Source organism: Rhinopithecus roxellana, chromosome 13 (assembly GCF_007565055.1).
Source record: "Rhinopithecus roxellana isolate Shanxi Qingling chromosome 13, ASM756505v1, whole genome shotgun sequence".
Taxonomy (NCBI): Eukaryota; Metazoa; Chordata; class Mammalia; order Primates; family Cercopithecidae; genus Rhinopithecus; species Rhinopithecus roxellana.
In genome coordinates, this window is record NC_044561.1 from 132,382,468 (window position 1) to 132,407,261 (window position 24,794).

The window sequence follows — 24,794 nt, forward strand, 5'->3', positions numbered from 1 at the left end:
TTTTTCCTGCTGAGGGATGTAGCCTCTCCTCAGAGACCTCCTGGCTGACAGCTGTCTGAGCCACCATCACTGTGACAGGTTACCCTTCCTCTCCTGGGTTTCATATGTAAAGAAAGGGTGGATTTTAGAGGCAGATGAGCTTGGGTGTTAGTCTAGGACATCTCTCGTTTTCTGGTGTTTGAATGTAAGTCAGCTTTCCTTCTGCCATGGACAACTTACCTATCTGCTTTGAAATGGAACTGACGTTGATTTGGCTTTTAAGAATTTTCCAGTATGCAATGGTGTAACAAAACCCAGGTTGAAAATGAGCTGTTTTAGTCCATCAGTTGAGTGAACCCAAGGTGAAGAAAGATGGGCATCTGTGGAGATGGAATACGTGATTCACTTGCACCAGGAAGAGTGCACAGATTAAGGCACACTACAGAGACGGGGACATCCACCAGATTCCCTAGGCAGCCTGAGGCGAAGGGGCTGCCAAAATCCATGAGGAAAGGGATGTGTCTCAGGCACCATAGGTTAGATGAGAATAATGGCCAGGAGCATATGTGGATGTATTAGGGCAGTGCTGCTTGAACTTCCATCCACAACACCTCACAGCAGAAGAACCAGCAGGATGTTTTTAAACATTTTTAGAGATGGGGGTCTCACTATATTGCTGTATTAGTGCATCATCACATTATTATGAAGAACTGCCTGAGACTGTGGTAATTTATTAAAAAAAGGTTTAATTGACTCATAGTTCTGTAGGCTGTACAGGAAGCATGGCTAGGGAGGCCTCAGGAAACTCATGGCAGAAGAGGAAGGAGGCACGTCTTACATGGTTGGAGCAGGAGGGAGATGCCACACACTTTAAACAAGCAGATCTTGTGAGAACTCACCGTAACAACAGCAGGGGGAAAATCTGCCCCCATGACCCAATCACCTCCTACCACGCCCCTCCTCCAACACTGGGGATTACAATTCAACCATAAGGTTTGGGCATGGACACAAATCCAAACTATAAATTAGTTGCCCAAGCTGATCTCAGACTCCTGGCCTCAAGTGATCCTCCTGCCTCAGCCTCTCAAGTAGTTGAGATTACAGGTGTGAGCCACGGCGCCCAGCAAAGGCATGTTCTTGAGGTTGTCTTTTCTCTGAGATTTATGCGAATTGTGCATTTGGAAAAATAGATTTGTTGGCATTACTAGTTTCAAGAACATTATGAGAAACTGAATCTTTGGGTTAAATTGATGCTCCTGGAGGAGAGAGGCCCTATTTATCCTGGTATCTATGCCTGGGGTTCCAACTGGAACTTCTCGTTTTTGCACTGAAAGGTTCACATCCCAGGAACCCCCACTCCCAGGAAACTTGTCATCTTAGCCATGCTGCAGGAGTGCCCAGCTGGAAACGCGTGATGTTCATGGGAAAGCCCCACCGTGTAACATGGGTTAAGCTGTGAGGTCCTTTTTATATTTCAGAACTTTAGTTGCTAAAGATAGAAGGCATTAATTTTATTCTGTAGAGTTGGCCTCTCTAGGGTGTGCTGCCATGCAGTATTACACACTGGCTGCTCAGAACCCCTGGGACTCCAGTGCCACTTGATCCAAGTTGAGAGTTGCACGAGTTAGCCGATTAAAATACAGGATGCCCAGCTAAACTTGAATTTCACATAAGGAAATGAGCGCTGACCATGAAAAATGTTGCAGAGAGCCTGGTTCTCTGAAGATAAGGTGGTGTAACAGCCCTGCTGAGGGGAGAGACTGCCATCTTATTTCGGCAACCCATGTTTTGGACTTTTGTCACTTGAAGCCGAAGTTAATCCTGATAGAAGCTGTAAACCACATTTCTGAAAAATAGTAATTGGAGAACATACAGTGTTCTACAGTGAGATGTCTGGAGAAGATTGATAAAATTATGAAAATATCACACATATGATGTTATAGTGAGCATCACAGCATTGACAGTAATGCTTTATTGCCCATATTTCCCATAACTGGAAAAGGGGAGATGCTTTCCTTTAGTAGCACTGGACAGAAACGCCTTGGGGTGTGGGGTGCTGTCTGATTACAGAGAGAGCAGCTCTTGAATGGGGGAGGAAACACCTCCATTGTGACTTTTTGCACATTGCATTTGCACAAATTACTCTCTGAAACAGTCTCAAAGAACGATGTCAATTTTTTTTTTGTTTGTTTTTTGAGACGGAGTCTCGCTCTGTCGCCCAGGCTGGAGCGCAGTGGCTGGATCTCAGCTCACTGCAAGCTCCGCCTCCCGGATTTACGCCATTCTCCTGCCTCAGCCTCCCGAGTAGCTGGGACTACAGGCGCCCGCCACCTCGCCCGGCTAGTTTTTTGTATTTTTTAGTAGAGACGGGGTTTCATGGTGTTAGCCAGGATGGTCTCGATCTCCTGACCTCGTGATCCACCCGTCTCGGCCTCCCAAAGTGCTGGGATTACAGGCTTGAGCCACTGCGCCCGGCCGAACGATGTCAATTTTATAAAGCACTGGTGGTCATTTGAAAAGATTTGATTTGACAAATCCGTATTAAGAGTATATGGTGTCCAGGTACAGAGGCTGCCCCAGAAACAAGACAGAAGTAGGCAGAGACCCTTGGCTCTCATGGAACACGGTTTTGGTTAGAAGCAACAGATAAGGGTAATAAATGTATAGCATGCTAGTAAGTTCTACAGTACGGTGTGTTGGGTAGGAGTTGCAGAGAAAAAGGTATGCGGTGAAGGCCGGGTGGTGATGGTCTAGGCCACACTGAAGACGCAACATTTGAGCAAAGACTGAAAGAGGGTGGGAAGAGTCGGGGACAAGAGCCGCCAGAAGTGTTTCTGGGGTGGGAAAAGTCAGGGACTCTGAACTAGGCCAGGGCAGCTGGAGTGGAGTGAGAGGGAGGGAGGGTCTGGGAGGAAGGCGGGGTGGCCCAAGGCAGAGCAGCGTGTGAATGTGATCAGACTTCTTTTACAGGGATCATCTGCAATGCTGGAAAGGAAAAGACAGATGAAGAGATTATTGCAACAAACAGCCAGGCAAGAGATGCAAACTTTTTTTTGCAAAGGTGTGTGTGTATATACATCCTTGCACTGGACAGCCACGAAGCACTCACTGTGAAGTGAGTAAATCGCTCACCTATTCACAGCGGGTCAATCGGGAAAGCACACCCACTCAGTACAGCCATTATGGGAAAATGGCTCGCTCCTTACAGGATCCTCAACTGTGGAGAGGCCGGGAGCCCACGCCGGTCACTGGGGAGTCTCTCAGCACCCCAGGGGCTCGGGCAGGGACCTGAACCGCGCCCTCCCTCCCGGGGGTGCCCTGGGGTCGAGGCTGCCCAGCGGAGCCGGCGGCTGTCTCCCGCGGAGTAGAAGGTGCTGGACCCGAACTCCAGCGGAGCCGCACAACACGTGGAGAAAACGCGCCAGGACAGCCAACCTTACCACTTTTTCAAACCTGAAACCCGGCCGGCCGCGGGCGGTTGGAACGTTAAGTGCGGACCCCGCGCCTCATGCGCCTTGTTCGCAGTCCCCCACCGCCCCGCGACCTCCATCTCGTCTCCGCCCTCCCTCCCCAACCTCCATCCTCCCCCCTACAAACGCCGTCCTCCCGCCCTTCGGCAGCGCACACACTAGAACAGGCGCCACCGTTCAGAAAGTCTCTATAAGACCAGGACCCTGAGGCCTCTGTAAGTGCCGGGACCGGAACCAACCACGCAGAGCGACTAAGGCCGGGGCAAGAGCCGAGAAAACCGTAACCCGCTGCCGCCCGTTGAACTCCCACCGCCCCGACAGCGCGCCTCGACGATTGCGCACGCGCGCTACGCACCACGCCCCGGAAGAGTTCCTGGGCCCGTGACGGTGACCCGGAAGCAGCCCCCGGTGTCGGGGCAGGAGGGACGAGCGCGGCTGAGGCGAGGTCGTTCAGCGCAGCTGTTGCGGGGCCATGGCGGGGACGGCGCTGAAGAGGCTGATGGCCGAGTACAAACGTGAGTTCGGGGACCTGGGCGGTCAGCAGCGTCCCGCATTCCTGCTCCCGGGCCCACGTCGTCCGGCGGGGCTGGGGCAGGGAGCCTGGCGGGGGAGCCGGGCCCGGGGCCTCCACCGCGAGCCCCGCTGTGGGTCCCGCGGAGCGCCGCTCTCTGCGCCCGCTGCCCGCCCTCACGCGTGAAGTGAGGAGAAGCCTTCCCAGCGTCAGTAAAGGCGGCGCCGGCGCCGTGTTAGTTGAGAGCACACACGGTTGAGTCTTTGCGGGCCTTTTTCCCCCTCTTTTCTATTAATTCTTTTCTTGGCAGCCTTGAGAACGTGCAGTGAGAGCTTGGGGAAGACGGCCTGAATTGCTGCTGAGGAATTAGCGGGGGAAAGTGTATGCGTTAGAAGGGGAAAGATCGTTGGTGGAGCTTTAGGTGGAAGGTCGGAGTTTGGCTTTCACGCTAATGAAGGAAGAGGGCTTTTGAACAGTGCCACCTGTCACTGCTCCTAGGTAGTGTTGAGAAAACCTCATGAGTGCTTTCCTACCCGGTACATTAGGTATTTCTAATGTCTGAGGAGAGCGAAGGGAGAAATGAGAACCTAGGAGCACTGGGCATTCCATCGTTCGACGCCGAATTCCCGCTCGGAGGAACTGCTGCGAGAAGTCTTGGAAGGCCATTGTGTTGAAAGCGCCAGAAACCTGACTCGCCGGCGGAGACAAGATAGTAGCCGACTGAGAGCAGGGCCTGAATTCAGACCCGGCCTCTCTACTCCTTAGCTCTTTGACCTTGTTCCTCTCTCGCAGTCTCTGCAGTTTCTTTATCTTAAAAGGTTAAAGTTGATACTGCAGGTGAAGTGCTTAGCAAAAAACCTGATGTGTAAAACTCTTAATAAAGTTAGCCGCTGCTTTTGTAATTAGATTGAGGGTAATTTTGGAAGAAAGTTAAAAATAAGCTAAAATAATAAATGTGATAAAACAAAAATAAGTGGTGAATATACATGTAGCTTGATTTCGTATAGCTGTATTGGTGACACTGCACAGTGAGAGTTGATGTTTGGCTTAAGCAAACAAAAACATTGCAAATGCAGGTTCACTCACGTATGGTCATTCATCCCTTGGTATCTGGAGGGGATTGGTTCCAGGCCCACCTGCAGATACGGATGCTCAAGTCCCTACTATAAAGTGGCGTGGTATTTGCGTTTAATGTATGCATAGCCTCTCATAACTTTTAAATCATCTCAAGGTTTACTTCTTGTACCTAATGCAGTGTAAATGCTGCGCAGTTATACAGATTTTTTTTACTTGTATTTTTAAATCGTTATTTTTTTCAAATATTTTGTATTTCTGGTTGGTCGAATCCATGGATGTGCAGCAGCAGATACGCGGCCTGCTGTAAAAGTTCAAATAACGCTCGCCACCTAGTGTCTGCTAGAGCAGAACTTAAAGGCACACTCACTTTCCCACGCGCTTTGCTTTATTGAGCTTCACTTCGCAGATCTTGCGTATTTTACAAGTTTACAAGTTTTTTTACAAGCAACCCTGCATGGGAGCAAGTCTGTTGGCACCATTTTTGCGCACTTCGTGTCTCTGTGTCACATTTTAATCTATTACGGTGATCTATGATCAGTAATCTTTGATGTTACTATTGTAATTATTTTGGGGCATCACGAACCATGCCCATAAAGATGGTAGTCCTAATAAATGTTATGTGTGCTTCACTGAGTGGCTGTTTCCCCATCTCTCTCTCCCCATCTCTCTCCTGGCCTCTCTCTTCCCTGAGACAAAACAATATTGAATAGGCCAATAATAACGGTACAGTGGGCTGAAGTGTACAAGTGAAGAGTTGCACTCCACCCACTTCAAATCAAAAGCTAGAAATGATTAAGTTTAGTGGGGAAAGAATGTTGAAAGTCAAGATAGGTTGAAAGCTGGGTCTCTTGCCCCAGTTAGCCAAGTTGTGAATGCAAAGGAAAAGTTCTTGAAGGAAATTAAAAGTGCTGCTCTGTTGAACACAATGAATGATAAAGTGAAAAAGCCTTACTGCTTATATGAAGAAAGTTTTAGTGGTTTGGATAGAAGATCAAACCACTCATAAAATTCCCTTAAGCCAAAGCCTAATCCAGAGCAAGGCCCTAACTCTTCAGTTTTATGAAGGCTGAGAGCAGTGAGGAAGCTGCAGAAGAAAAATTGGAAGCTTGTAGAGGTTGGTTCATGAGATTGAAGTAAATAACCTGTCTCCGTAACATAAAAGCACAAGGTGAAGCAGCAAGTTCTCCAGATGATCTAGCTAAGATCAAGATGAAAGTGGCTCCTAAATTAAGCAGTAGATTTACAAGGTACGTAAAATAGCCTATGCGGTATTGGGAAGAGAGATGCCATATACAACTTAAACAGCTAGAGAGAAGTCAGTGACTGGCTTCAAAGGACAGGCTGACTCTTGTTAGGGGCTAATGTCGGTCACTTTAAGTTGACTTTGAGTTGAAGCCAGTGCTCATTTATCATTCAGAAAATCTTAGGGCCCTTAAAAATTATGCTAAATCTACTGTGAGCTCTAGAGATGGTACAACAGCCTGGATGACAGCACATCTGTGTACAGCATGGTTTACTGAATATAAGCCCACTGTTGAGACCTACTGCTCAGGAAAAAAAAGATTATTTTCAAAATATTATTGCTGACAGTGCACCTGGTCCCTCAAGAGCTCTGATGGAGATGTATAAGGAGATAAATGTTTTTATGCCTAACACAACACCCATTCTGCAGCCCATGGATCCAGGAACAATTTTGACTTTTATTTAACAAATACATTTCATAAGGCCATAGCTGCCATGAAAGTTGATTTCTTTGATGGATCTGGGCAAAGAAAATCAAAAGCCTTCTGGAAAGGATTTATTATTCTAGATGGCATTAAGAACATCTGTGATTCATGGGAGGTCACCGTATCAACAACAGGCGTTTGAAAAAGTTGATTTCAATGCTCATGGATGACTTTAAGGAGAGGAAGCAACTACAGATGTGGTGGAAATAGCAAGGGAACTGCAGTTAGAGGTGGAGCATGAAGATGTCACTCAGTTGCTACAATCTCATGATCAAACTTGAACAGATGGGGATTTGAGTCTTATAGATGAGCAAAGAAGTGATTCTTGAGATGGAATCTACTCCTGGTGAAAATGCTGCGAACATTGTTGAAATGACAAGAAAAGATTGAGACTATTCCATTAACTTAGTTGATAAAGCAGCGGCAGGGTTTGAGGGTATTGACTCCAATATTGAGTGAAGTTCCACTATGGGTAAAATGCTGTCAGACAACATCACAGACTACAGAGCAATCGTTGGTGAAAGAGTCAGTCCCTGTGGCAAACTTAATTGTCTTATTTTCAGAAACTACCACAGCCACTCCTGCCTTCAGCAACTACCACCCTGATCAGTCAGCAGCCATCAATATCCGGGCAAGACTGCACCGGCAAAAAGATTATGATTTGCTGAAGGCGCAAATGATTGTTAGCATTTTTTAGCAATAAAAATTAAGCATATTTTGGCAAATAATTTTTTTTTTTTTTTTTTTTTTTTGAGACAGGGTCTTACTCTGTCGCCCAGGCTGGAGTGGAGTGGCACAACGACAGCTCATTGCAAGCCTTGACATCCTGGGCTCAAGCTGTCCTCTCACTTAATCCTCCTGAGTAGCTGAGACTACAGGCACGTGCCGCTACACCTGGCTGATTTTTCTGTCTTCATCTTGACCTCCCTCCGTGTTGTCAGGGTTTGACGAAAGTGACTCCATTTTGATTCTGACAACGTTCATACTAGAACAGAGGATTGGATATGGGAAACTGTTAACTTCTGTGTCCTCGTGGGAAACCTGGTTGGTGGGTCAAATGTGTAAACACCTACCATTTCTTGGTGTCCTGGTTTGTGTTTGTGTCTCTGTTTTAGTTTTATTTTAGTCCTGTTTCTAGGATGAGGCTAGACTGTGAGCAGCCATTTTCTCATTTTTACTGAGAAGAAAATCATTAAACCCCTGCATAGGAAATTAAGTTCAGGCTGCTGCTTCAGGCCAGTCTTTGTGTTGTTGAACTTGTATTTTCTAAGGATATTTGCATTAGCAAAGATGTGTTCTCCCTTTTACTGTCCTGACAAAAGCTTCATCTGTTATTTCAATTGTCAATTAGTTTGCAGTAATAAAACCTAAATAATAGTTGATTTCCAAAGGTTTGTCACAGAAGTGTATTGTGTGTTTTCACATGTTAACATGAAAGTTTGGACTATGTGTGGAAGGTAGAACTCTAAACATACCTCTCTAATATTCCCATGCCCTAGTTATTCAAGCACTTTCTAGTACTGCGGTGGAGGGCCTTTGGAGATGTAAGTAAGGTTACTAATCAGCTGATCTAAAGAGAGGGAGATTATTCTGGATTACCCTGGAGGATCCAATAACATAAGGCTCAAAAGCAGGCAATGAAGGCAGGATGGGGGCGGTCAGAGGGATTCAACATATGACAGGATCTCTACCTTCTGTGGCTGGCTGTGAAGATGAAAGGAGCCATGAGCTGAGGAAGGTGGGCGGCCTCAAGAAGCTGAGAATGACCCCAGGCCAACAGCCCTGTGGAACTGAATTCTGTCAGCAACCTCAATGAACTTGGAGTGGCAGCCCTGGTGAGACTGAGCGGAGAACTAGCTGGCCCATGCTGTGTCCAGACTTCTGACACTTGGAAACTCTGAGATCATCAATGAATGTTGTTTTAAATCACTGAATTTGTGGTAGTTTGTGTTACAGCAGTGACAGAAGATGAATACAGTATGTTATTGAGGGGTCTTTGTTTTTCCCGTATCTTAATAATGTGATAAAATTTAGTGTTTATTTTTTGTGTATCTTAACATCTGGTTTGTCCTCATAACGTATTTTAAGGTAGCACATTCTAGTATAAAGGTGGACTTGACAGAATCAATCTGTACATAGAAGGGGTTTAGATAGATTTGGATAGATGTTCAGGCCCACTTTATTGTATTTGGGAATAGTCATAGAACTGCAGAAATTTAGAGGTGGTGGGACCTTGGCTATGATTCTGTTTAGGCCCCCTAATTTTACAGATTTTGTGGAATTGAGCAACAGACAAGATGATTTTGCCTAGATTCACAAACGGGAAAAGGAGAGCTGGGAAAGAACTCAATTGTTCTAAACTGCTGTCTTGTCTTGATGTCCTGTTTTTATTCATCATCCAGCCTTTCCTAGGAGTATCAGAGATAGACCCAGGTAGAAGTGGGCTGCCATACAAAGTGCTACCCATAGAGGGCTTAGCATAACAGAAATTTATTCTTTCATAGTTCTGGAGGCCAGACATCTGAAATAAAGGTGTTGATGGGGTCAGTCTTCCTCTTGAGGGCTCGAGGGAAGAACCCTTAGTTGCCTCTTCCAGCTAATGGTGGTTGGTGGTCTTCCTTGGCATTTATTGGTGTTCTCTTGCTTGAGGTAGTGTAATTCCATCCTCTGCCTCCATCTTCACATAGCCATCTTCCCGCTGTGTGCATTGGTGCCCATATTCTCTCTTACAAGACCACCAGTAATTCGGTTTAGGGCCCACCTAATTGATATGACTTCATTTTAACTCAATTACATCTTCAAAGACCCAGTCTGGTCCAAATAAGGTTACAGTCACAGAGCCTGGGTGTACCTGAATTTTCAGGGGACACTAACCCAGTACAGTATCTAATTCCTATTAGATAGGATTTAATTCCTATTAGATAGGATTAGAACCCAAAACCTACGTGTACGAAACTGAGCTCTAAAACTGAGCTCCTGCGTTTTCCACTGTCATTGTTCACACAACCTTCCCCCTCTGCACTTACAGCAGCCTTGTTCTTCCAGTTGTTGGGCTAAAATCCTTAGAATGTCCTTAACACCTCACTTTCTTTTATAGCCATGTGTAATCTGGTGTCCTTCCTTCAGACTTCATCCCAACCTTCACTCGCTGCTCCCTGCTGGTCCAGGCGCCTCTCACCTCTAGCCTAGATTCTTTCCTAGAATCCAGCTGGGTCCTCTACCTCTTGCTCTTGACACATTTTCTTCTGCCCTCAGTGTGGCAGAGAGTGATCATGCCGCCGTGCTCAGGACCCTTGTTGCAGCAGAACCAGAGTCCTCACAGTGCCCTGTATGACTGCATGCTCTCCCCTGGGTCCCTCTCCTCCAGCCCTCCTGGCCTAATTGCTGTCCCCTAACTCTCCGGGCTTGATATGCTCCTCTCCTGGGCTCCTAGGTGCAGTGACACTTTCCTTCCCTGGCTGGTTTCATCACTTGTGCCCTCCCTGCCACAGGGAGGAGCCCTCTCTGAACCACCAGACCCAGTCTGTCCCTTCCTATTACTGTCGTGTTTCCCCATGATGTCCCCTTTTTAGTTTTTAAAAACTTTATTTTTGTAGAGACAGGGTCTTGCCCAGTTTTAAAACTTTTGTTGTGAAGAATATTGTATATGTAGAAGTATGGAAAAGGTGTATGTTCTGATTAAATGATAAAATGAATGTCTGTGTCCATGGCACCAGTTTCAATGGAACAGTGGCAGCAACTTGGAAGTCTTTGTGCTCCTTCCTACCACCACCAAAACTTAACTGCCCTTCTGAATTTTGTATAAGTCTTTCTTTTCTTTATATATACCACTTAACATATTGTTTACTTTTACCTGTTTTTGAACTTAGTAGAAATGGAATTATACAATATGTGTTCTGTGAATCAAATCTTTTGCTCAGCCTTGTTTTTGAAATTCATGTATGTTGAAGCATTTACGGTCATGTCACTTAATGCCAGGGTAGTGAGAAACGTGTTGTTAGATGATTTCATCATTGTATAAACATCCTAGAGTGTACTTACAGGAACCCAAATGGCAGTGCCTACTACACACTTAGGCTATATGGTAGAGCCTGTTGCTCCTAGGCTACAAACCTGTGCAGCCTGTGACTGTACTGAATACTGCAGGCAAAATGTAACACACATCATTAGTGATCAGAATCTCTCAGCTCCATTAGAATCTTAGGGGACCCTCTTTGTATATGCAGCCTATCCTCTACTGAAATGGCATTAAGTCGCGCATAACTGTGGCCTTAGTTTATGTTCGCTGTTGAGTAGTATTTCTTTTTTTTTTTTTTTTTTTTTTTTTCTTTTTTTATTTTTTTTTATTTTTTATTTTTTGAGACGGAGTTTCGCTCTGTCGCCCAGGCTGGAGTGCAGTGGCCGGATCTCAGCTCACTGCAAGCTCCGCCTCCCGGGTTTACGCCATTCTCCTGCCTCAGCCTCCCGAGTAGCTGGGACTACAGGCGCCCGCCACCTCGCCCGGCTAGTTTTCTGTAATTTTTAGTAGAGACGGGGTTTCACCGTGTTAGCTAGGATGGTCTCGATCTCCTGACCCCGTGATCCGCCCGTCTCGGCCTCCCAAAGTGCTGGGATTACAGGCTTGAGCCACCGCGCCCGGCTAGTATTTCATTTTGTGAATAAGCCACAATTCATCCATTCAATCGTTGGACGTTTGAGTTATTTCCAGTTTTTTATTTTTACAAATAATGCTGCTGTGAATGTTTTTGAATATGTGTATTGCTGAACACATTTGGGTCATAACACAGGGTCACAGAACACTCATAATCAGCTTTCCTTGGTAATGCCAAACTGTTTTTCAGTGTGGTTGTCCAGTATGTTTTGCTTTCAGCAGCAGCTGATCATTCCCAGGGCTGATCATGGTTGCTAACACCTTGGTGGTGTACTGTATTTCGTTTTTAGCGATCTGATGAGTATGATGTGGTATCTTGAGGTTTTCATTTGTACATCTGTGATTCTGAATGAAGTTGAGCATCCTTTCATGTAGATAGGTCATTCATGTTTTTTCCTTTGTGAAATGTCTGTTCATTTTTTTTAAACCAATTTTAGATAAATTGTCTTTTTCTTATTGACTTGTAGGAGTTCTTTATATAATCCCATCCCTTTTTCTACCCCTAATCTTGTGTTGGTTATATATGCTATGATTATTTTATCCCTGTTTGTGCTTCATCTTTTTAGCCTTTATGCTGTCATTTTTTCCCCAGCCACCTTAAAAAAAAAGCTTTGAGGTACTATTGACGTATAGTAAACTGACATATTGAAGCATACAATTTGGTGAGTTGTGATATGTGTGTATTCCCATGAAACTATCACCACAGTCAAGGTGATGAATGTGTCTATTATCCCCAAAAGTTTCCTCCTGCCCCCTTTTTAATTCATCTCTCCCTTCTTCCCTTCTGCCCCAGTTCTCAGGTGGTGACCCATCTACTTTCACTTACCATGTAGGTTGTTTTGTACTTTACTCTTATCAGACTTGTTTCATTCAGCATTATTATATTGAGATTCATGTGTGTTGTTGCCTGTGTCAGTATTTTGTTCTTTTTTTATTGCAGAGTAGTAGTCCATTGCATGGATAGACTACAATTTATTTATATATTTACCTGTTGATGGACATTTGGATTGTTTCCAGGTCTAGGCTATTAGAAATAAACCTGCTATGAACATTTGTGTACATGTCTTTCTGTGGATATATGCTTTTATTTCACCTGTGTAAATAACCAGAGTTATAATGGGAAGTGTATGTTTAATTTTTTTTTTTTTTTTTTTTTTTTTTTTTTTTTTTTTTTTTTTGAGACGGAGTCTCGCTCTGTCGCCCTGGCTGGAGTGCAGTGGCCGGATCTCAGCTCACTGCAAGCTCCGCCTCCCAGGTTTACGCCATTCTCCTGCCTCAGCCTCCCAAGTAGCTGGGACTACAGACGCCCGCCACCTCGCCCGGCTAGTTTTTTTGTATTTTTTAGTAGAGACGGGGTTTCACCGTGTTAGCCAGGATGGTCTCGATCTCCTGACCTCGTGATCCGCCCGTCTCGGCCTCCCAAAGTGCTGGGATTACAGGCTTGAGCCACCGCGCCCGGCAGTATGTTTAATTTTTAAAGAAATGGCCAAACTGTTTTCCTCCAGTTCACATTTCACTAGCATCTGTATTAAGTGATCCCATTGCCCTACCTCCTCGCTGACACTTGGCGTGACCAGTTGTGTTTTGTTTTGTTTTGTTTTTGAGACAGGTTGTCTGTCACTCAGGCTAGAGTACAGTGGTGCAGTCATGGCTCACTGCAGCCTCTGCCTCCCAGGCTCAAGCAATCCTGCCACCTCAGCCTCCCCAGAAGCTGGGATTACAGTCACATGCCACCTCGCTTAGCTAATTTTTGTATTTTTGGTAGAGATAGCGTTTCACCATGTTGCCCAGGCTTGTCTTGAACTTGTGGGCCCAAGCAATCTGCCCGTCTTGACTTCCCAAAGTGTTGGGATTACAACTGTGAGCCACTGTGCTCATCAGTTTTAAAAATTTTAGCTATTCTATTGGGTGTATAGCAGTCTTATTGGGGTTTTATTGGTTTTTTTTTTTTTTTTTTTTTTTTTTTTTTTTTTTTTTTGAGACTGTCTCGCTCTGTCATCCAGGCTGGGGTGCAGTGGCATGATCTCGGCTCACTACAACATCTGCCTCCTGGCTTCAAGTAATTCTCCTGCCTCAGCTTCCCAAGTAGCTGGGGCTACAGGCGCTTGCCACCACACCTGGCTAATTTTTGTGTAGTAGAAACAGGGTTTCATTGTGTTGGCTAGGCTGGTCTCTAACTCCTGACCTCAGGAGTTCGCCTTGGCCTCCCAAAGTGCTGGGGTTACGGGCGTGAACCACCACCCCGGGCCCTTACTGAGGTTTTAATTTGCACTTCCATAAGACTCATGATGTTGAGCATCATTTCATGTGTTTATTTGTCATCCATGTGTCATTTTTGATGAAGCGACTTGAGTCTTTGCTCCTTTTAAAATTGTGTTGCTTTTCTTAAGTTTTTTTTTTGTTTTTTGTTTTTTTTTTTTGAGAGGGAGTCTCGCTCTGTCACCCAGGCTGGAGTGCAGTGGCCGGATCTCAGCTCACTGCTAGCTCTGCCGCCCGGGTTGACGCCATTCTCCTGCCTCAGCCTCCCGAGTAGCTGGGACTACAGGTGCCCGCCACCTCGCCCGGCTAGTTTTTTTTTGTATTTTTTAGTAGAGACGAGGTTTCACCGTATTAGCCAGGATGGTCTCGATTTCCTGACCTTGTGATCCGCCCGTCTCGGCCTCCCAAAGTGCTGGGATTACAGGCTTGAGCCACCGTGCCCAGCCAATTTTCTTAAGTTTTATGAGTTCTTTGGCTGGGTGCAGTGGCTCACGCCTGTAATCCCAGCACTTTGGGAGGCTGAGGTGGGCAGATCACGAGGTCGGGAGTTCAAGACCATCGTGGCTGACACAGTGAAACCCCCATCTCTACTAAAAATACAAAAAATTAGCCTAGCGTGGTGTGAGGCGCCTGTAGTCCCAGCTACTCAGGAGGCTGAGGCAGGAGAATGGCGTGAACCCAGGAGACAGAGCTTGCAGTGAGCTGAGATCGCGCCACTGCACTCCAGCCTGGGTGACAGAGCGAGACTCCGTCTCAAAAAAATAAAGGAGGGTTTTTATTATTTCAATGAAATTCAGTTATTGACTTTTAAAATATTTCTTGCTATTGTGTTCTATTTAAGAAATAGCTGCCAAACGTCAGGTGGCAGTAGGATTTTCTCCTGTGATTTTTTCTAGATGTTTTATAGTTTCAGCTCTCATATTTAGGTCTGGGATCCATATAATAAAGTTTTCCACATGGTGTGAGATAAAGGCCAATGTTTATTTGTAAATTATTTGTAAATGGCAGTGCAGTTGTTTCAGCATTATGTTTGCTAGGGCTGCTCTACACAAAGTGGGCATGGCTTAAACAACAGAAATGTATTTCCTCATAGTCCTGGAGGCTGGTAGTCCAAGATAAGGAATAGGGCAGGCAGGGCTGGTTTCTTCTGAGGCCTGTCATCTATGCCTGTGTCCTCATCTCTTCTTATAAGGACATTAGTCAGATTGGATTAAGGTCCACCCTAATGACCACATTAATTTTAATTACCTCATTAAAGGCCCTAGTCACACACTTTTCTCCACCTTGTTTTTTTCATGTAATATGTCCTGGAGTTTGTTCTGTATTAGCATGTAGAGGTATGTATACCTGCAAAGTATCCCACTGGTATATGTATCATAATTTGACTGGTCCTCTGTTGATAAGACACTCGAGTCCTTTTTAATTTCTTTTTGTTTTTACAAATTGTCCTGAAATGAATAGCCTGTGTATACATCTTTTATCTTCACCGATGTTATCGTGGAATGGATTCCTAGAAATGAAAGTGCTGGGTCAAAGGTTAAATTTATATTTCACTGTGTGGTGGCTATTTGTTAAGCCACTCTTTTAAGTGGCAAGGAATGGCCTCTGAAAATTGCCCTGATACTAAGATTCGTATCTTTTTTTGAACTTGTTTCTTATCAGTAAACACGAAGCTGTATATTATTTTGTGTGTGCGTGTATATGCTTTGGAAGCAAAAAAACAAAACGGAAAAAATCAAGTGTCCAGAACCATTCCCTCCAGCCTCTGAACTCTGCAGTTCTTTATTGCTGCATTTCTTTATTGACCAGTAGAGGCCACTGTTGAATAACAAAGCTGGCGGGAAGGTCAGCGCACACCTGGGCAGGTCTCTGTGCAGAGCCTGCATCGCCAGGAGCAGGTCTGGAGCTGCAGTGTTTAGACCACCCTTTCCCCTCCCTAAGGGAGGGTGTCACACAGGGGAGTGCCAAAGGGGAACTCCAGATGAAGAATAAAGCCAACTCTCTTTGGTACGAGCTCTTCTTCATAGTTCCACGAAAGTGATTTGTAAAACTTTTGTGTATTCTACTGCCAGGCCTCTACTTAGTTGCCCACTGACATTGTGTTTCTCCCGCACCCCACCTGCTTAGCAGTTCACAGTCTGTCTGCCTTAATCTGTTATTTTTTTTTCTTATAATTAGGCGGTTTGGCTTGAGACACAAGAATGGGACTAGATTTTAGATGACTTGGTGTAGGAAGCCTGGCAAATTGGGTTCTGTGGTTATTTCTCCTGATCTGTTCCATACTAAGAGGCACAAAGGGAGACCATCAGGGTGTGTCTTGTGAAATCCAAGGTCTTAGTCTGCTTGGTACTTGACCTCATTCACATTCAATTCCCACCCGCCCCTGAAATGTTTAATGCACTTGGCCCTTGGGGCCAGCACTTGCCTTTGACCTGCCTTGCTGGCCCCTCCTTACCACTCTGTCTCTTCTCACTGCTGGGTGTCGTCACACCCTTGTGACAGCGCTTGGGTCTCTTCAGGACCTCTGTTCCCTGGATCAGGGCTTCTCAGCAGGTGTTAGTGGCATTTTGAGTGAAATAATTTTTCCTTGTGTAGGCCCTGTTCATAGCAGGATGTGGGTTCATCAAACGGTTGATGGATATATTAGCCCATTCTTATACTGCTATAAAGATACTACCTGAGACTGGGTAATTATAAAGGAAAGAGGTTTAGTTGACTCACAGTTTTGCATAACTGGGGGGCTTCAGGAAATTTATAATTATGGCAGAAGGGGAAACAGATCTCTTGTCAAGGGGATGGGAGAGAGAAGAGCAGGAGAAGAGAAGAGCAAACCAAGGAAGAACTTGCCACACACTTACAGAACTATGAGTTCTCCTGAGAACTCGTTATCATGAGAACAGCATGAGGGAAACTGCCCCCATGGTCCAGTCACCTCCTGCTAGGTTCCTCCCTCAACACTTTGGGGATTATAATTCAAGGTGAGATATGGGTAGGGACACAAAGCCAAACCATATCATTTCTCCCCGACCCCTCCCAAATCTCACGTTCGTTTCAAAACCATTCCATTCCATTCCATTTCAAAACAAATCATGCCTTCCCAGCAAGGCCCCCAAGTCTTAACTCATTTCATCATTAACTCAAAAGTCCAAGTCCAGAGTCTCATCTGCAACAAGGTAAGTCCTTTCCGTCTAGCAGCCTGTAAAATCAAAAGCAAGTTAGTTACTTTCAAGATACAATGGAAATACAGGCATTGGATAAATACTCCCATTTCCAATGGAAGAAATTGGCCAAAACAAAGGACTGCAGACCCCAATGCAAGTCCGAAATCCAGTTGGGCAGTCATTAAATCTTAAAGCTCAAAATGATCTCCTTTGTGACCCCATGTCTCGCATCCAGGGCACACTGATGCAAGGAGTGGCTTTCATGGCCTTGGGCAGCTCCGCCCCTGTGGCTTTGTAGGGGACAGCCCTCACGCACCCACCCCCTTCGGTTACTTTCATGGTGGGCATTGAGTGTCTTCGGCTTTTCCAGGTGCACAGTGCAAAGCTCTTGGTGGATCTGCTGTTCTGGGGTCTGGAGGATGGTTGTCCTCTTCTCACAGCTTCACTAGACAGTGCCCCAGTGGGGACTCTGGGAGTTCCAACCCCACATTTCCCTTCCTCAATGCCCTAGCAGAGGTTCTCCATGAGGGCCCTGCCCCTGCAGCAGATTTCTGTGTGGACATCCAGGTGTTTCCATACATCCTCTGAAATGTAGGTGAAGGTTCCCAAATGTCAGTTATTGAATTCTTTGCACCCACAGGCCCAACACCACGTGGAAACTGCCAAGGCTTGGGGTTTGCACCCTATGAAGCAATAGCCTGAGCTGTACCTTGGCCCTTTTTAGCCATGGCTGGAGCTGGAAAAGCTGGGACACAGGGCACCAAGTACCAAGGCTGCACAGAGTAGTGGCGGGGCTGGGCCTGGCCCAGGCCCACAAAACCATTTTTCCCTCCTAGGCCTCCCTGCATGTGATGGGAGGGGCTGCTGCCAAGATCTCTGACATGCTCTGGAGACATTTTCCCAATTGTCTTGGCGATTAATATTTGGCTCCTTCTTATGTGAATTTCTGCAGCTGCCTTGAATTTCTCTCCAGAAATTGGGTATTTCTTTTTTATTGCATCGTCATGCTGCAAAGTTTTCAAACTTTTACTCCCTGCTTTCCTTTTAAACACAAGTTCCAATTTCAGATCATCTGAAGTTCAGAGTTCCACAGATCTCTAGGGCAGGGGCAAAATCTCACCATTCTCTTTGTTAAAACGTAAGAAGAGTGACTTTTGCTCCAGTTCCCAAGAAGTTCCTCATCTCTTTTTCAGACCACCTCAGCCTGGGCTTCATTGTCCGTGTCACTATCAGCATTTTGGTCAAAAGCATTCAGCAAGTCTCTGGGAAGTTCCAGACTTTCCCACATCTTCCTTCTTCTAAGCCCTCCAAACTGTTCCAGCCTCTGCCTACTACCCAGTTCCGAAGTTGCTTCTACATTTTCAGGTTGTCTTTATAGCAGCACCCTGGTACCAATTTACCGTATTCGTCTGTTTTCACACTGCTGTAAGAACTTCCCTGAGACTGGGTAATTTATAAAGGAAAGAGGTTTGATTGACTCACTTCCCCATGGCTAGGGAGTCCTCAGGAAACTTAGAGTCATGACAGAAGCCGAAGGGGAAGCAAGCACCTTCTTCACAAGGTGGCAAGAGAGAGAGAAGGAGTGAAGGAGGTACTTTCGAACACTTATAAAACCACCAGATCTCATGAGAACTCACTATCATGAGAACAGCATGGAGGAAATTGCCCCATGATCCAGTCAACTCCCACCAGGTTCCTCCCTCAGCACCTTGAGATTACAATTCAAGATGAGATTTGGGTGGGGACACAAAGCCAAAGCATATCAGTGGACTTTTGGGTTGTTTCCAGTTTGGGACTATTATGAACATTCACACCCAAGTCTATGGCAACATAAGACCCAGTAGAATTGCTGGGTCTTAGGGTCAATATATAGTTAATTTTAGTGGAAATAGTCAAACTTCTTTCCCAAAGGGTAACCAGACCATTTTGCATTCCCATCACTGATGCACAAGAGATCTACTTGCTAAACTTGCCAGCAGTTAGTCTTTGATTTTGGTCATTCTGTTGTGAATAAAGGTATGGATAATGCTGAAGCTATTGAGCTGTATCTTATTGTGGTTTTAATTTGCATTACTCTTATGATTCACAATGTTGAGCATTTTCTCATATGCTTATTTGTCATCTGTTTTAGTCCAGGCTGCTGTAAAAAAATACCAAAGACCAGGGAGCTTAAATGACAAACGTTTATTGCTCCCAATTCTGGAGGCTGGCAAGTCTGGTAAGGGCTGTCTTCCTGGTTTGCAGATGACTGTTTTATCCTTGTGCCCTTACGTGGCCAAGAGGCAAATCTCTCTTGTTTCTTATAAAGGCACTAACTCCATTCATGAGAGTTCTGCCCCCCTGACCTAATCTCCTCCCAAAGGCCCCACCTCCCAATACCACATACATTAGGATTCAACATAGGAGTTTTGGGGGGACAAAAGCGTTTGGACCACTGCACCATCCATGTTGACTCTGGCAGTGGCTCTGTTCAACTCTGCCTCCTTTTTTCTTCTTACCTATTTTGATTTTTGTATGTGGTGTGAGATGGGGAAAGTTTGATTTTTTTTTTTGTCTTAGAGATGAGCATCATTCATGGAAAAGACTGCCCTTTGCCTCTGGGCCATAGCTCTGTGTTCCCTCGAGTCAGGGTCTGTGTTGGCACAGGTATACTTCTGGGCTCTCTCTTCTGCTCCATGGTTCAATTTAACTTCGAGCCAGTGCTACATTGCCTTAATTTCCATAGCTCTGTAAGGAAGGCTTGGTAACTCATAGACGAAGCTTTCTGTTTATTCTTTTTAAAGATAGTGTCTTGGCTATTCTTGTTTGCATTTTTATATATCTTTTAGACATACACACACACACGTATATACCTCATCTTCAGCAACTGTGCCAAACTCACTTTTACTAATTATCTTTAGATTTTTTGGGTCTTTCCTGTGTATATGGACATAGCATCTGTGAATAATGAGTTTTCTTTCTTTTTCAGTCCTTATACCTTATATTTATTTGGCAAGGATCTATTAATTTTCTGTCTCTTCAAAGAACCACTTTTTGGTTTCGTTGATTTTTTTTTTCTGTATGTTTGCTTACTGTTTTATTATTTTCCCCAGTACTCTGCCCACTGCACTCCAGCCTGGGCAACCAGAGTGAGACCCTGTGTCAAAACTAAATAACAAAGTAACCAGCCGAAACAGTTTGGAAAGACACTGTACCTCTTATGTTTGCTTTTGCATTAGTAAAAATAAAAAGAAAAATGAAAGTCTGTATTTTGTTGGTATAAAGAACTGTTTGGGCCGGCGCGCTGGCTCATGCCTGTAATCCCAGCACTTTGGGAGGCTGAGTCAGGAGATCTAGACCATCCTGGCTAACATGGTGAAACCCCGTCTCTACTAAAAATACAAAAATTAGCTGGGCCTGGTGGTAGGCGCCTGTAGTCCCAGCTACTCAGGAGGCTGAGGCAGGAGAATGGCGTGAACCCAGGAAGCAGAGCTTGCAGTGAGCCGAGATCACGCCACTGCGCTTCAGCCTGGGCGACAGAGTAAGTGAGACTCTGTCGCAAAAAAAAACCAAAAAACTCTTTGTGTGGTCTTTATCAGAACCACTATTGTACTAGGTATTCACTTTGGGCAAACAGAATTTTCACTAGTTAATATGCATATTCTATGGTTTATAGGCTTATATATTTTGTAAAGGTGTTTTGTTAAAATGACATTGTAACATTTATTCTGTTTGGTAATGGTTTTACTTGTTAATTTTATAGAATTAACACTGAATCCTCCAGAAGGAATTGTAGCAGGTAAGGTACCAAAGTTAACTTCCTTATAATTTACTTTTAATTGCCAAAGTTCCTTCAAAGTTAAAATGTTGTGAAATTTTTTCTCACCCTACAGGCCCCATGAATGAAGAGAATTTTTTTGAATGGGAGGCATTGATCATGTAAGTTAATCTTATGTGTACTTTTTAGGTCTTTGCTGGAAGTCAGATGTAAGAATCACATCAGCAGTGTGACTGTGCCCAAAAGCGTCACCTGAAAAAAAGACTGAGTTCTCCAGTAATGCCCACCTCTTCTCTAGGCTGCTGGTCTGAAAGCAGAGAAGAACCTGAGCGTTGATCCAAAAGAAATGAGTGTTTCCTTAGAGCCAATCAAAGGTTTAGTTATAAGCATGTAATATATGTATTATATATTTGAGAATTTTAAGGTGGTAATTTTGGAATGTTGTATGATCGTGGTTAAATTAACTTCAGATGGTGTAGGTGGCTTTGGCTTCCAGAAGTGGTCCCTACAGGTCTGAAATTTTGACGAGAAAAGGGTCCTCGAAGGTGTGTCTGATCACAGCAGGCATGTTAGTGCAGCCTTGCCTGCCGTGCCTTTGGGCCAGGACTTCTTTTTCTTCTCCTTTCCTCCCAGTTTGTATCTTCCTGTACTGCTTCTCCTTTTTCTGTTGCCTCGTCTGGATTTATTGGCTTTGCATTCTGTCTGACCCAAGTAAGTGAGCAGCATGGTTCTGGGATTCATGGCATTTAACTTAGGGTGGCGTTGCTTGGAAAGAGAAACACGTGGACCCCTGATTTTAGAGTGTTCTATGGCCTCGACTCACTTTGCTTTTTCTTCTTTCTACCTTAGATGTGCAATTTTTGGCCATTCTTAGTATATTTTCAGCAAAGTGAGGTTAAGTAAAATTTAGGAAGCTGAAATTTGTAATCAGTCTCTATTTTCTTTCTTTCCTTTTTCTTTTTCTTTTTTTTATTTTGAGGTGTAATTTCACTGTTGGTGCCCAGGCTGGAGTGCAGTGACGTGACCTCGGCTCACTGCAACCTCTGTCCCCTGGGTTAAAGCGATTCTCCTGCCTCAGCCTCCCTAGTAGCTGGGATTACAGGTACCCACCACCATGCCCGGCTAATTTTTGTATTTTTAGTAGAGACAGGGATTCCCCATGTTGGCCAGGCTGGTCTCGAACTCCTGACCTCAGGTGATCCCCCTGCCTTGGCCTCCCAAAGTGCTGGGATAACAGGTTTGAGCCACAGCGCCAAGCCCAGTCTCTGTTTTCTCATTAGTGAGGTCTTTTAATTTGCAGAAAGGTTTCGGGTTGGATTTTGTTGCATTGAGAAGTGCTCTAGAGGGCAAGGACCAGCAAGTGAGGGCTGTGAAACAAGTATGAGCTCTGGCTTGATGTGACCTTAAACTCCATTATGCTTTTGGAATTTGCCAGTTGCTTGGATCACATTAATTCTTAATGCTCTATGGGTTAGTCTGAGAAACAAATCACAGCTAAGTGTTGTCTGTGGAGGTTAAATTGATATGAAAATTAGTTTTTTGGATAAACAAAATGTTTTTAAAAATTCATCAAACACTATTCAGATGGTACGGCAGGCCTGCCATTTCCTGATCATTTGTAATATCCTAATTGCTTGGGCCTATGGCATGCGTTTTTTCTGTGTCTGAAGGTTTCTGGAATCTGTGTTTGTGTATAATGTGGCCCCCAAAGCAGTTATGAGATGAATGGCGAGTCCCACAGTCTGCACTGTCCTTATTACTGAACTGTGGGGCTGTGTACTTGTATCGGGGCAGATGTTTTATTTCTGTAGAAGCAGGAGATCATGTACGTGAGCTGATGTGTAACCTGCTTGTTTCATGTGTTAACACAGGCGCACCTGCACTCAGCCAGCGGGGCAGCATGCCTGCTGCAGGGGCGCAGAGTAGCGGGAGGCCTGTTTTTGTGTAGAGGTTAAAGACGCCTGTCAGGTCTGCAGTATTTGGGGGATGTTGGCTCCTCAGTACGCCTATTTGGAAGCTCATTAAAGGAACAGTTGAGCCTTCCAGTGTGGTTTTAAAAAAATGTTCATTGTTAAAAATCTATTAGGGTAACTATTACCAATTTTTAAATAAACAGTATAAAATTAAACCAATATTTTGAAAAACCTGTCTTAAAAAGTAATTAGAACTATTTTTAGGTAGAGCACTTTTGTGTTTGAACAAGGCTTTTTGCATTAGTGTGGAATTCCCCTGCTTGAAGATCCTGGTGAGTTTGTGGGTTTTGGTCCTGTTCCAGACCCTTCACAAACAAGAGGCCGTTTACAAGTGCACTTAAAACGCCTATTAGGGAATTAACTGTCCTCCCATCGGTTTGTCTCACCCTGCTGTTTTGGCAGACATCTGGCTAAGTCTTTACTCCTTGGTGATAGGTTTCTTCTTTTTCTCTTTATTCTTTGATGGCTTCCAGGGCCGCCTCTCTACCCTAGTATTTCTAAAACCTGGGGTTGCCTCACGGAAGTCTAATGGCTGTTGGTTTTTGCTGTTGTGCTTGCCTTAAGGGCCAGTGAAGAAAATGTCATTTTAGATACCTAAGCAACAAATACTAAGTGCCTTTTATGTATTAGGGCCCTTGTCTGAGGACACAGACATGTCAAAGATGCACTGAAATTTTTACCTTGGAAGATCAGGGTTGAGGGATTAGGATAGAGAATAGAACAGATTAGTGAATGAGAGGACTAAATAATGAGAGTCCTCAGGGTGCGTCTTTAAACACTGGAAATAACTCTGCTGACCCTGCTGAGCTCATGGAGGAGTCTCAGCCTGCAGTCAAATCAAGCGTGGCTGGGATGGCGGCACACCAGGGGATGTGGCCACTGTGGCTGTGGTTGCTAGCATGGCCTGCTGCTCTTGGCCCGGTCACTTTGCCTCTCTTTCACTTATTTGGATCAAAACAGAGAGGTTCATCAGCATCTTCTAGACAGATGGTTACAGGTCTTGCCCAGCTCTGGGGTCCGTGGCCTGTGACCCCATTGCCACTAAGCCATGGTGACGTGGGTGCAGCTGCAGAGAGGGTGGGTGCCCTCTTTTACTGATGTACTTCTGTAGAATGGAAGGAGCCCTAGACAGCTGTTCAACCCCAGTGGCCAGACAAACCATGGAGTCCCTTGGCCCTTGCTGTCTGCTGTGTCCTGCCCCAGCATTCCCAGATCAGCTGGCATAGTGACCTTCCTGATGGTTCGTGCCTGACTGCTGTCACCTCCCCAGACCAGTGGTTCTAGAGGCTGTGGTGAAATAAGAAGGACCTTCCTTTACTGAATGGTGTGTTTGGATGGATGCTCCCAGGTTCTCCATCTGGCTCACAGCAGCCAGCTTGAGGGTTCCCATGCTGCCACTTCTACCGGGAGCCCTTCTCACACTGGGGGCAAGTGTCAGGGGCACAGCAGCCTCCCTTTATGTCCAGATTTCTTGTTGACTGAAGACTGTCACAGAGCATCTCTTGACAGTATTATGCCTTGCTGAAATAAACCCGAGATAATAAAATAGGTGTTTGTAATTTGTATTGTATGTAATCTCACCATAGCAGTTGCTTAACAAAAGTGTTACAAAGTTCCCTATATGAAGAAGTCATTGCCACATTCATTGCATTAATAAAAAAGGAAACATCACTCTTCCACATAATTTATGAAGCATCTATATAGAGTAATGCCATGTAGCTCTAAAACAGTTCAGGTGGAATTTTCATCCTGGCATAGAAAGATGCACACAATATAAATGGTAAAGGCAAATTCTAGAATAATAGGTCTAGAACCGTCTGTCTATCCTTCCTTCCTCTCCTCTCCTCTCTGCCTTCCTGTCTCTCTTCCTTTCTCCCCTCCTTTTTTCCCTCCCCACCCCTCCCTTTCTTATGGAGACATAGTCTAGGTCTGTCACCCAGGCTGAAGTGCAGTGGCCTAATCACAGCTCACTGCAGCCTCCAATTCCCAGGCTCAAACAGTCCTCCCACCTCAGCCCCCCCAAGTAGCTGGGACCACAGGCGCACACCACCACGCCCAGCTAGTTTTTAAAATGCTTTGGTCTTGCTCTGTTTCCCAGGCTGGTCTCGAACTCCTGGCTTTAAGCGATCCTTCTGCCTTAGCCTCCCAAAGTGCTGGGATTACAGGCAGGAGCCAAGGCACCCAGCCTAACCAGCTTTATTGAGATAATTTACATACTGTACATTTTAC

At 45.0% G+C, this 24,794-nt stretch overlaps 1 protein-coding gene across 1 annotated transcript in view; it reads left to right on the forward strand.

Annotated features, from left to right (window-relative positions):
- Nucleotides 1-3,646: 3,646 nt before the first annotated feature.
- The window catches only part of UBE2G2 (ubiquitin conjugating enzyme E2 G2), a 36,170-nt gene continuing 15,022 nt past the window's right edge, over nt 3,647-24,794 (forward strand). Inside the window, exons 1-3 of the mRNA XM_010360151.2 lie at nt 3,647-3,964; nt 20,578-20,613; nt 20,708-20,753. Of these exons, the coding sequence (XP_010358453.1) occupies nt 3,922-3,964; nt 20,578-20,613; nt 20,708-20,753 (125 nt within the window). The 5' untranslated portion in view covers nt 3,647-3,921. The remainder of the gene's footprint in view (nt 3,965-20,577; nt 20,614-20,707; nt 20,754-24,794) is intronic.